Source organism: Orcinus orca, chromosome 21 (assembly GCF_937001465.1).
Source record: "Orcinus orca chromosome 21, mOrcOrc1.1, whole genome shotgun sequence".
Taxonomy (NCBI): domain Eukaryota; kingdom Metazoa; phylum Chordata; class Mammalia; order Artiodactyla; family Delphinidae; genus Orcinus; species Orcinus orca.
Genome location: NC_064579.1, coordinates 471,806 through 484,773, shown reverse-complemented (window position 1 = coordinate 484,773; position 12,968 = coordinate 471,806). Strand labels below are relative to the sequence as shown.

The 12,968-nt window shown below is 43.8% G+C and overlaps 1 protein-coding gene across 5 annotated transcripts in view; it reads left to right on the top strand.

Annotated features, from left to right (window-relative positions):
- Positions 1-11,011, top strand: part of PSD3 (pleckstrin and Sec7 domain containing 3) — a 571,701-nt gene extending 560,690 nt beyond the window's left edge. For all 5 annotated transcript variants that reach the window (XM_012539248.3, XM_049704181.1, XM_049704183.1 and 2 more), the window contains one exon: positions 5,348-11,011. In XM_012539248.3, the coding sequence (XP_012394702.3) occupies positions 5,348-5,566 (219 nt within the window). In that variant the 3' untranslated portion in view covers positions 5,567-11,011. The remainder of the gene's footprint in view (positions 1-5,347) is intronic.
- Positions 11,012-12,968: the final 1,957 nt, after the last annotated feature.

The window sequence follows — 12,968 nt, the reverse complement described above, 5'->3', positions numbered from 1 at the left end:
GTTTTATGAACTGTTTGTCTATTTTGGAAATTAAGCCCTTGTCAGTCAATTGGGATGTTGTTTCTATGAGTGAGTCCAAGCTGAGTGTTGACCATTTTATTAGTCTGCAAATAATAGAAAACTTGACTTTTTAAACAGTATAAACATTCTTTATCTCATCTAAGAAAACTTGAAGTAGATGGTCACTGGCTGCTTGAGAGTTCCCACCAAAGATATATGATCTTTCTAAACTTCTGATTTGCTATCCTTAGCACATTGGCTTTTTTGTTTTCATGCTTATCGTTTCATGGTTTCAAAGTGCCTGCCATAGCTCCGAACATTTCATCTCCCAACTTTTATCAGAGCACCAAAAGCTGCTTCCATGGAAGTACCCTAGTCGGCTCTCCTTACATGTCACTGGCCAGGTCTAGGTCACAGGGCTGCAACATTGACTGGCAAGGGGATGAGGGTTATCCCTTCTGTGTTAGACCACGATTCCTGTCCTGGGGTTAGGCTAGAACATGACACCCTCAGTGAAAAGCACAACTCCGTCAGCTGCAAGAGGAGGCTGCTAGGGAAGCAGCAAACAGTGTTTGCTGCTCTGTCCTCTACCAGCTTCTTTGGCTGAGATTGACCATTGGAACATGACCCTCAGGTTTTCAGTCTCTAAACTGGCACATCAGGTTAAAAAGTGATTGAGAAGTACACTTCCTGCTGTTGCTCTGCTTTTCCCTAAACACCAGCTCTAACCTAAAAAAAATTTCAGGATTGGTCTTAGAAAAAAGAGTCATGTCTTCTCTGAAAGGAAAAAAGGAAATAAACCCTCCCAAAGATGGCACATGGTTGCATTGTTAGGAAGAAGTCTGACTTTGCCACCCCAGAAGGGAGAAGTCAGGAGAGGTCTTGGAGAAGAATTTTGCGGGCAGTCCTAACCCTTCACTCCTTGGGCTGCATTCAGAGCTGCCTGTCTTTGCTCAGAGGCAATCTTTTTTTGGCCCCAAAGCCTCTGGATAGAGGTTTACAAATTTGGTGAGTCTGTAATCCCAGAAGAACGTAGATCACAGTCCTTCCAGTAGTACTGAAGAGTCCTGAGATTAAAGATAAATTTTCCTAAAATATTTTAAAGAGGAATTTGGCTTGGCCACAGAGAATGGTAGAAAGCAAAGCTGTATTACTGGGTTTAGTAGCCTGTGTCCCTGTAAGCCCTTTTAACTCAGAAATAGAGCACAGCCATTGGAAGTTCCTAAACAAACCCACATTATTTTTTTCCTTATTTCTCTCAACATCTGAGCAGTCCTGGTTGCCGGCCCCCTTTCACCCTTTGCTTTGCTTTGCCTTTTCTTCTCATCTGATGATTCATGTACTGCCACTCCTCTGTGCTCTGCCTTTTGTTTGTTGATTGACACACAGATGTAATTTATGGGGGCAACAGATTTGCAGCTGGAGCTGTAAAATGAGTGGATGAAATTGCTTTAATTTATGCATTTTTTTGGTGAATTTTCCCAATAATGTCAGTTTCTTCAAAAGCTAGTAGAAAATGGCCCAGTCACCTTTTCTTCTTTTGTCCTCTTTCAAGTCATCTCAAAAAATTGTCCTTCATATCCCTTTTATTGTATAAATGCCCTAGTTTTGTGAAATAGTATGCCTTATATTGATTTTCTGAATGTATTTTTAAACTGTCTTTAGATCATTTTACTAAACCTTATTCATATTAAAATACAGTTCTTTCCTGCATTTTATTCTTGCCACCAAGGCAGTTTAGAGACAGATTAAGTCTTTAAATTCCTAGAATGAACTTCAGATTTCACTGATGCATAGACTACTGTGTAATACTTATGACATATTTTTATTAGCATATGCCCTTATTAAACCCTTATGTATTGATAGCTTTCTGAGAAAAGATTAATATTTTATTCCTTTGTTACTTCTTTACTAAAATTGGAATGTGTATCAATTAGTGATGCTTTCATCTGCAATTAACAGTACTTGAGGCACATGAAAAGGTGCTCAACATTGCTAATCATCAGGGAAATGCAAATCGAAACCACAGCGAGATATCACCTCACACCTGTCAGAATGACTATCATCAAAAAGAACACAAATAACAAATGTTGGCGAGACTGTGGAGAAAAGGGAACCCCCCTACAGTGTTGGTGGGATTGTAAATTGGTGCAGCCAGCGGGGAGGGATAAATTAGGAGTTTGGGTTTAACAGATATACACTACTATATATAAAATAGATAAACAAGGACCTACTGTGTAATAGCACAGGGAACTATATCCAATATCTTGCAATAACCTATAAAGGAATATATATATTCTTTTTCAGATTTATATAAAACTGAATCACTTTGCTATACACCTGAAACTAACACAACATTGTAAGTCAACTCTACTTCAGTTAAAAATAAAATTGGTGCAGCCACTGTGGAAAACAGTATGGCAGTCCTTAAAAAAACTAAAAACAGAACTACCATGTGATCAGCAATTCCCCTTCTGTGTATATATCCAAAGAAAATGAAGACACTAATTCAAAAAGATAATGTACCCAATGTTCATAGCAGTATTATTTACAATTGCCAAGATATGGAAGCAGCATAAGTGTCCACCAACAGATGAGTGGATAAAGAAGATGTGGTATATATACAATTGAATACCACTCAGTCATAAAAAAGAATGAAATCTTACCATTTGTGACAACATGAATGGACCTAGAGGGTGTTATGCTTCATGAAATAAGTCAGAGAAAGACAAATACAATATGATTTCACTTATACATGTAATCTATTAAAAACAAAACAGATGAACAAACATAACAACAGAAACAGAGTCATAGATACAGAGAACAAACAGGTAGTTGCCAGAGGGGAGAGGTGTAGGGTGGGGAGAGAAATAGGTGAGGGAGATCAAGAGACACAGACTTCCAGTTGCAAAATAAATGAGTCAAGGGTATGGGGAATATAGCCAGTAACTATGTGATATCTTTGAGTGGTGACAGTTGGTAACTAGACTTATCATGGTGATCATTTTGAAATGTATAGAAATGTTGAATCACTATGTTGTGTAATAGGAACTAACATAGTGTTGTAGGTCAATTATACATCAAAAAGAAATAAACGAATAAACAGACTCATAGAAAAAGAGAATAGATTTCTGGCTGCCAGTTGGGAGGGGGAAATTGGATGAAGGCAGTCAAAAGGTACAAACAGCCAGTTATAAGATAAATAAGTAGTAGGGGTGTAATGAAACACATGATAAATATAATTAGCACTGCTGTATGTTATGTATGAAAGTCATTAGGAGAGTAAATCCTGAGTTCTCATCACAAGGAAAAAACAAATTTTTCGATTTCTTTAGTTTTGTATCTATATGAAATGATGGATGTTCACTAAACATTTTGTGATCATTCTTTCATGATGTATATAAATCAAATCACTATGCTGTATACCTTAAACTTATACAGTGCTGTGTGTCAATTATATCTCAAAAGAAACTAGAAGGAAAAAATATGGTGGAAAAAACCATTACCTGATTAACAGTGGCTTAACCCCAAAGGGTATTTATTATTCATACTTAACAAGACGGTCAGAGGCAGTAAGGGCTTTGAGAGTTGGATCCAGCTCATTGTGTCATCAAGAACCCGGGCTCTTTCTGTCTTTCCATTTCCCCTCAGGCCTAGCATGCTGTCCTTTTGCCTTCACGCCTGCTGCCTCATTTCACAGGGTTACAGCTTTAGGAATCACATCCATGTCAAGGAAGGAATAAGAGTGAGGGGCTGGCACCAGTGGCTTCTCCTCTCAACCTGCCCCTTTCATCAGAAAGCAAAATCGCTTTCGCAGAAGTCCCCCAGGAGAGTTCTCCTTATATCTCAGTGGCCAAAATATCACACAGCCCATCTTAGCTGCAAGAGTGTCTGGGAAAGTAAGTATTTGGTTTTATCAACAGTGGGAGGGACATAGGAGAAGAGGGGGGTTGAAAATGGCTTTTGATTGGCCAAACCTACAGAGTCTCTCAGAGTTGTCATCCTAAAATACACATTCCTGCATATATTTTCATACCCGGGAAGGAAATGCAGCTTAAGAGTATGGGTTCTAGAGTCCATATCCCAGCTTCACTTCTTTACTGTCTTGGACTTATCTCTGCCTCTATTTCCTTTACTGTAAAACAGGGATAATAACGTACCAATTGTATATGATTCTTGTGTTAATGCCCTCAAGTTAGCCTGTGGGCACCCCATAATGTAATCATCGTCAACCAAAGCTTGGCACCTCAACATGGCTACTGACCAAACCCAGAGCAAGCTTAATGACTAGCAGCTTTTCCCTACTTTTGAACAAAACAACTTGAAAGAGTAGCTTCAAGTAGCTTCACCTTCATAATTATTAATTTAAAACAGATATATAAAATCTCAATTTGACCAGAAAAATCCCTAAAAGACTTAGAGTTATAAAAGACTTTGCTGCCTTTGTTGGGACAATTTATAACTGAGCTGTTCTTTTGCTGAGAAAGAAAATACTTTAGGCCTTCTACAGATCCTTCATGTGTTGAAGCAGTATGATGAGAGACTTATTTTGACTAGAATCTATCAAATCGAGAATCTGCGACCCTTCTGTAATTTGCATTATGTACACAATAGCTCTATATAGTGACTCAGATACAAACTTAAGAAAAGAAAAGCAGCACCAGTAAAGGTTAGAGAAAAAAAATCTCTGCAGTGTTCTTCTCAATTATTCTTAGAAAAAGATACCCAGAGACAAGAAAATCAAGGAGCCATTCAAAACATAGTAGACACTCAATGAACAGTTGATGAAAAAAAATGTGTAGAATAAAGAACAGCATCAGGGGATAATTTGAAGTTTTGCAAGAAACCATAGTACTCTGAGAAGTTGGTAATCCTAGCAGAAAAGCCGTAGCAGGAAACCCAGAGCAGCTTCTAGGAAGTGTTAGTGGTCCCGTAGGGGATAGGAGTACAGGTTCACCACCAACTGCTTCCTCAAGTTGGGAGTAAAGAACCGCACCCCAGCCAGGTTCAGGGGAGGCCTTGGCCACGGCCTTGTGGGGCGGCCCCAGTGGCTGCAGGCCTGAGCCTGAGAGCCATCTGGTCCCCAAAACCGGAGGCCGCAGCTCTTCCAACTCACACTTTCTTGTGCTGAGTGTTCAGGAAGCAGGCTTCCTCCATCTCATAGCCATTCCTGCAGAATGCAGAACGAAGGAGAACTCACATTCTATCTTTATGTCTTACCGAATCGATGAAACCATCAGTCAGCCTCCTGAGCTGCCAGCCCTGCCCTTCGGGAAGTGAGCTCGCTGGCGCCTTGCGCCGTGTGCCTGTGACAGTATACTGACCCCTCTTCTCTGACTCCCTGCAGAAAACCCGCTATGAGATGTATGTCCGCCTTCTGAAAGAGGGGGGCCTGGAGCTGCTGAGTAGCAGCGGTGGAGGGGGCGCCGCGGGCCTGAAGAAGTCGCACTCCAGCCCCTCGCTGAACCCAGATGCATCTCCGGTCACCGCCAAGGTCAAGAGAAACGTGTCGGAAAGGAAAAACCACCGACCTGAAACTCCAGGCATTAAGCAAAAAGTCACTTAGAATCCATCTGCGGCCAGGAAGTGCTGGTCGTGGAGCAAAATAGAGTTTTTCAAGATCTTTCTGGTGAATCCGTGAATATATTTAAAACAAAGTCTGTGACTAAATGGTGCATTAGTAACCTTTCCTATTGTATATTTTTGTTAGTTTCTGTACAGATTGTCTCTTTGCTCTTGATTTCTTTGCTTTGATGATTTCTGCTACCTGATAACTAATGCACCTTTTGTGAGGGGAGGGGATCATGATTTCAGAATGGATTATGTATCGCTTCTCCCTCAGGGTTCTCTCATTTGCACTCTGCTCAGTTGTTTTGTGTGTTCTCAAATCAGCTGTTAACACTTTTTATAAAGGTTAAAGATTTAATCCATTGTGAAACACTTAACTGGACAAACTTTGTAGTTTAGAAAATTCTAGCCAGAGTTAATATAAGCCTTTTCATGTGAAATCTTGCCCAGTCACAGAGGTAGAATCCAGCTCTCGCGCTCGCAGAAGTTCAGTTAAGAGTTACACTCACGGGAGGTGCCACTCCCCTGTGAGGCCTCATGCATCTGAGTGCTTAGTGTTGAGTCCGGCCCTGCTGGTGGGGGTAGTGGGGGGCAAGGACCTCAGGCCTGGGGAATTTAAGAAGCACGTTAGCTCGCTTGAAGTGTAGATTCCATTTCAGCCAAGCAAGGAAGGAGGAAGTGGCGTCTTTTGAAGGCTGAGGCAAGGTGGCCCCAAGTTCATTTTGTTTTCTAAAGGATGGTGGCAACAATGGACTCTTGGGGGCTGCAGCAGCGAGATGTGTTTTTGATCTGCAGGAAGTTGTTACCCCACTCCCACAGGGTCTAGACAAGGAATCCAGAGCCATCTGTGGTGGATACCCTGCCATCCGGGAATTAGGTTCTTTTATATATATAGGCATGGTGTTGTCTCCTGGTTGTAAGAATTTGGGGTCTTCCTAACAAAATAATATCAAAATGGAGCCCCTTTCATTCTTTCCTTAATAAAGCAAAATAAGGAAGGAAAAAGTTGTTTTTCCCTATAGTTGTTTGGCAATAGAATGTTGATTCTTTACAATAAATCTGAAAGGAATAAAATCTGAAGGAATTATGGCTGGAAAACTGAGGAATCTCCTGGTGACAAACACAGAGTCCCTTAGTCTGTTCTTGTCTCTGTCTCTGTGAAGCCGCTTCACCCTAAAATAAACCCTTGATTCTAAATCATTTCTTTGTATCTGCTCAGAGCAGTCATAAGCTTATTCCAGGGACAGTCCCTTTGAAATTCAGGGTGATAAACAGAACATTCTCTTACTGAGGAGAAGAAAGGAGTGAAAATTGAGCCCACTGTGAGTTAGAACTTTCTGATTTTGGAACCTGAAAACTCTGTGATCCTTAAACCTAGAATCTCCACAAGTTCAGAGTGAATGGAATCACTTCGAATGTTCTTTTCTCTCCCACAGAGATTTGCTCTTTTCTACTTGGTTTACTAGTTAAGGTGCTGTGTGACTAGAGGCTCAGGGACTCTGTGTGGGTAGCATGGCTCCAGGGAATTAGAGAAAACCTGCTCCTGAACCATGGTACTTTCTAGTGGTATTTTGTTCTGATGCACCAGCATTTATACAGGACTATTTATTAACATGCCCTTCCTTCAGCTGTAGAAATGCCCATACTTGCTGGTGCCCAGAAAGGAGAAACCCCTCCGTAAGGTTGTAGCTGCTTGCTTTGTGGTGTTTTTGCCACACATTTGAAAAACTCCCTCTAACCCTCTATCTTGTTTATTAGGTAAAGGCAGTGACTAAATTTGTTTCAAGACCTAGAAACAAACAGGGTAGTTACCAACATGGCCCATGTACCTGATTCTTTCTTTGTAGCTTCTGACTGAATCCAAGGTTTCTACAAGGGAATAGTCTTTCTTCCTAGAATCTGAATCATCAGTGTGTGTGCTTTCTGCCTAGATCTTTATCTTAAGCAGAGGGGAGAGAGGTACCTAGACCATATCATCTCTGAGCTTCAATAACTAAAGAAGAATCAACATCCCTGACTGGCTTGAATGTGTGTGCTCCCAGTATGTGTGTGTCTGTGTATGTCGAATGTCTCCGTGTGTGTCACTTAGAGTCTGTACCAGACATGGAATGGTACCTTGCTGCAGTGTTTAGACACTCGAGCAGCTCTGAAATGCCCAGTGAACATCAGCACCACGACGGCGTTGTGCTCACTGTGTGACTCACTAATGTTATCTCCAAGAACTTCTGGATATGCTAATAGAGAGACAGATGAGAAGGGCACTTTTGAAGCTGTGGTATATACTGCATTCCCATAGTTTATCTTGAAAAACAACTGCAACGGTTATTTTGTGAGCCATGATCCCAGACTGCCATCGTTAGGGGATGGGCTGAGTACACCTCCCCCTGAGGCCTCTGGACTGTCTGGTGCCAGTGCTCCTTGCAGGCCAAGAGCTTATCCTGTAGGAGACAAGGCCCCTTCTGTGACAGGATCCTGAGAGCCTTGCCCATAGCCAACCAGGGTCTCCTTTGTGATCATTTCTTTCCCATGGTGTCTAGTCAGGAGACATGACTGAAGACCTTCCCCTTCACAGTTCCTCCACGCCTGCCACCCAGTTCACGGTACAGGGGAGCCCCCTCCTTCCCTTCTGAAGGTACTGCCCCCCATCCCTCACCCATCCCTTAGTACTAGGAGCCTTGCGATCTCTCTCCATCTAATAAGTTATTATTCCTCTTTGCAGAAATACACCTAATATTAATTTTTAGTATAGAAAATCTTGAGAGTCATCAAAATACCTTGGTGACGGTCTTGTTGCCGAATTGTCCATAGAAGCAGCCGTGTGTGGAACCGGAACCAAAGTGTCTCAGAGTGTGTTCCCCCACCTCACATGTTGACATTTACAGGGAGGGGTCAGGATTTCCTTGTTAGCAATCGAAACCTAATTACTAGCATGCAAGAGTCTTTATTTTATTGCCAGCCATAGACATTATTTGAAGTATGCTTTTTACAGATATCATTTGCTGACTCTTAGTAATGCCTGATTAAACCAAGCAACACTTCTGCACATTTTAATTACCTCGTGTGGAGAGTCGTCTGGGGGACTGCAGTCCTGGACCATGTGAACCTTTTCTGTTGCTCTTGCGTAAAGAGGATGGAGAGCACCTGTGCAGGACCGTCTTTGCTTCTCCGGCTGTGATCCTCATTCCAAAGATGAGTGTTTCCTGGTCAGAAGTGACGTGAGGGAGTTAATTCTGGGAGAGAAAAATTGGCTGGCTCTCCAAGGCCAGTCTAGGGTTGGTCTCTTGTGTTTGTGTTTCACCCTGTGGCCAAAGCACAGAACCCCTGAGGCTGGAGAGGGGTTTACATACCCAGCAGGGAAGGAGCCTCCTGCCAGCCCTGGCCTGTTGTCCTTCCAGCACAGAAAGAGCCGGGGAAGACATTCTTAGGTAGGGCAGGGCTTGCTTTGGCCTCGAGCTGCACCTCTTCTCTGCCTTTATCCCTAATCATAGACAATTGGAAGAAAATTGACCTTAAAGAAGTTTCTCCATTGTCTTACTTTGAACACTTTCTTGGGTTTAGTTAGTGGTCACTGGAATTTGATTCTTTGGCATTTTTCCTTGTTAAGCTTTTTTAAGGCCAAGTTCACAGGGCATTCTCAGCCTTGTGGTCCAAAGCTCTGTAGTGTAGCTGTTGTGGACCGGGCCAAGGGTTCAGCAGGTGGGGAGCCACCTTCCTTAGCTGCAACAATGGACAACCTCCTGATCCCTTCACTTTTCAATTGTCAGAATTTTTGCAATTATAAGATTAGCGCTGTTAAACAGGAATCAAAGTGGCACCCAGGACTTGTTCACAGTAGAGCCTGGTTAATGACTAGTGTGACTTGGGCTTAACTAGCACCTGCTTTTCTCACGGAGCATCTGAGTTACTCTGACAGAAGATCAGCTTTTGTAAGGAGATGAGCCTCTGGGCCTTCCTGGTTCCAAAGCTTTCTGGCTGTCTCTTCTCCCAGGCCAACAGTCTGCCCCGGGCAACAGGTGTCTCCATTGGCCTTGGACATCTTATAGTACCAAGTTACCCAGAGGACTTCAGAGACCAGTAGCTCACACAGAATAACCCAACAGTGATGAAAGGTGCTTTGTCACCACTTCTGCTCTCTTCTCAGTGTCTCACTCTCAAAAGGAGGACCAAGGTCCAAAGCCATTGCCATTTTCCTTTTGTGCCCAGAGTACCCAAAGCCCGAGCGGGAAGCCTCTGCCTAGGACAGTGAGTGGCCAGTGCCTGCAGAGAGAATGTCTTCAGAGAGAGAGTGCCAGTAAAGGTGTGAATCTGCATGACAGTCTGTGGACTTGACTGCAACAGCAAGAAAATACCGCAAGTTAAGTAGTTGTATATACAGTAGGTTTCCTTAGGTCTCTTTGGCTCATTCTTTGTAATTTACGTGTGTGTCTGTAGTGTTGCAGGCTTTTGGAGAATATTGATAGTATGTCAGGCATCCAAGAGTATGCCTTCTGTCACCTTCCAATGTCGTAGTTGTGGGTATTTATAGTTGTATGTATCTATATTGTATCAACGTGTAGATTGTACATCAGTATATGGCATATGTACATCAAATTTATTTTTGTCCTTAACCAGTGTGATATGAAAAGCAAGTAAAAACCTCATAGGATTGAATATATAATGCAGTTTTTGAGAGTCTATACAGTGGTACTGTTTTATTAAACTTAAATTCAAATGATATTTTGATTAATTTTTTTAATGATAAGATTTTATGCTAGAAAATTTCGTCTGTGAGCTTTGAATCACCAGAGCAAAAATGGCTCTGAACTAACTTTGTTAAACTATTTCAGTGTACTGTGTACAATACCCGGGGTGGGGCTGTAGCTCATTATAATTTGAAATATACAGAAAGAAAGGGGAAAAAAAAAAAAAAAACACAGGCAGCCTGTGCAGTCTTAGCAACTTCAGTATTAAGAGCACTTAAACATAAAGTCAAACTGACAATTTGGGGCTTATTACAAAATGTGATGCTTTAAAGCACACGTTCTTTATTGTTGTAATTAGTCCAGAAAAATAGAGCTTTCAGAAGAATTAGCTAAGTGCCCAGCGTATCATTTATGTTCCTGTGTCAGTTTTACAGCAGCCCAAACCACCCTCCTAGCACTGCGTCCTCATCCTCTTCACCTTAAAGAACTATCGCCAGCCCTGCAGCAGATCAGGGCTTCCAGAGATCTGGGACTGCCCTCCAGGCCTGCGGTTGCACAAATTAGCATCTAGACACAGGTAAAAGAATTTTAGGACAGGCTATGGACCAGGTTAAAACTTTAGTATTTTTATACTTAGGTCTCTTTTCCGGCCTCTCCCCAAAGAAGAGCCACTGGCCTTAGTTGTCTGAGCTTACTGCCTATCTTAAAGTATATAAGTATTAGATAACTAGAGATTAAAACTTTATTAGCCAGCATGTTGGTATATTTAAAGCAAAACTGAGTGTGTGTGAGTGAGTGGTTGAGTGCAGTGTATTCGTCTACGCACACTGCCTGTCGTTCCTCGTGTCCAGTTCAGAGGGTGGGAGTCGTGGGCTGGGAGGCTCAGCTTCAGCTCCAGGCTGCAGTAGTAGTGGTGGTTACACTTGCGTTTTTTTAATTAACTCTGCAGTCTCAAACCGTTTTTGCCAATGTATCCTATTTCCTAATCTGTTTTTGACCGCGCTGTGAGTTGGCTCTGTGGCTGCGCAGCAGGGTCTCTGTTCCACAAGAGTGTGTTTCCTTCTAAGAACTATAGTGATTTGCAAAAGCGTCCATTTGACTCAGATGCAAAAGCGTCCATTTGACTCAGAAATCATATACAAAAGGAATATCAAAATTTAAAAGTTTCACTTTGGGGCTTAATCATTTGAAATGTTTGGACTTTTAATATAAAGCCAAGTAACCATTTGGCATGGATAATAACGTCTCCTCTGCGGAGAGGATGCATGCTCATTGATTTTTAATGCCATTAGGACCCTTTCTTAAGCTGTAGGAACAAGAGTCAAAGTGAGGATGTGGGGAGTGTGTGAGCCGCTTGCCTTCCGCTGAGGGAGACGTGCTGTGGCCTGTCCTCCGCTCTGAGAGATGTGGCGCACGTGGAGCCTCGGCAGTGTGTACATGCACTTGCACACGTGTACACAGCGAGTGTCCTAAGTGACATAAACTTGAGACCCAGAGCGCCCGAGTGTTGCGAGAGGTGTGGACCGAGGTGACAGCGGCCCGCAGGCCCCTCCCGGGCGGGCAGGAGTTGGAGCCCCGCATCTGACCTTGAGATGCTGTGCGGGGAGGCGGGTGGCTGGCAGTTGGGGGACGCTCATCTCCTGTCCGGTGGACCTTCGCTCCCCGGCGTCCCGCAGTGGCTGGCGTGGCCATCGTCCCCAGTGGCGCTGCTGCTCGCTCTCTAGCTGGTTCCTTTGAGAAGGGAATACGGGGGGGGTGGGGGGGGGGGGTGGGCACAGCCTTCCCCCCGCCAGGCTCCCCTCTGAGCTGGTGGTGGGGCTGGAAAGGGGAGGAGCCTGGCCACGATGGGTTTCCCTTCGCAGGGTGGAGGCTCAGCTTTCACGAATAGTGCTATAAAAATAAGCACCTTACTGTCAGTTCCTGAAAATGCTGGTTACTAGGGAGAATTTTGGAGTTTCCCTTACCATTTCCCCGAGCGCCCCCCGGGGAGCCCCAGGCACAAGCTCAGTTCAGGACCCACTGTGGGCCTGGGCTCCTGCTGGGACGCCCCCTCAGAGGCCGGCATGCACCTCTCTGCAAAGAGGGTTTCGTCCCAGCCTCCCTCCTCCTGGGCTCCTAGGAGCCCAGGGTTGGTCCATGTGCGCCTTCCCTGGCTGCAGGGATCCAGCTGTCCTCATTGGCTGACCCTGCTGAGGGTGACCGAGTCACTGCAGTGACGCTTGACAAAAGGTATTAAACAATTCTCTGACTGAAGACAAGACTGCATATTTTGCCTTTGCAAGAAACAAGATGGCAGGTTGAACTATAACCGGGGATGGATGATCTCTTTGCCTTTGCACCTGGATTTCTGGAAATGGATAAGGTTTCGCTTCCGCGGAAGGGTCAAGGGACGCAGGCCGCTGCCGCGCGGTTCTCCCCAGGCCCCATGAGCCCTGCTGCGCAGAGGCCTGAGTGCCTCCGTGCATTCCTTCTCCCACCCCCGCCACCGGCTTCGGAGCCTGTTTCTAGAGCAGAAGTTGATGCAGTGAAGAGCTGGAACCGCAGCCTTGATTACTGTAGGGCAGGCAGAGGGCAGAGGTTTGTATCCTTTAATATAAAACAAGCTTTGAACTTTTCCAACCTATTAACTGGATTATGTTTACTGGGGTTCAAACTAATTGGCAGAGTGGGTCAGTCCCTTACCTTCAGAGCTTTCTCCACCAGTCACTTCAGTTTCAT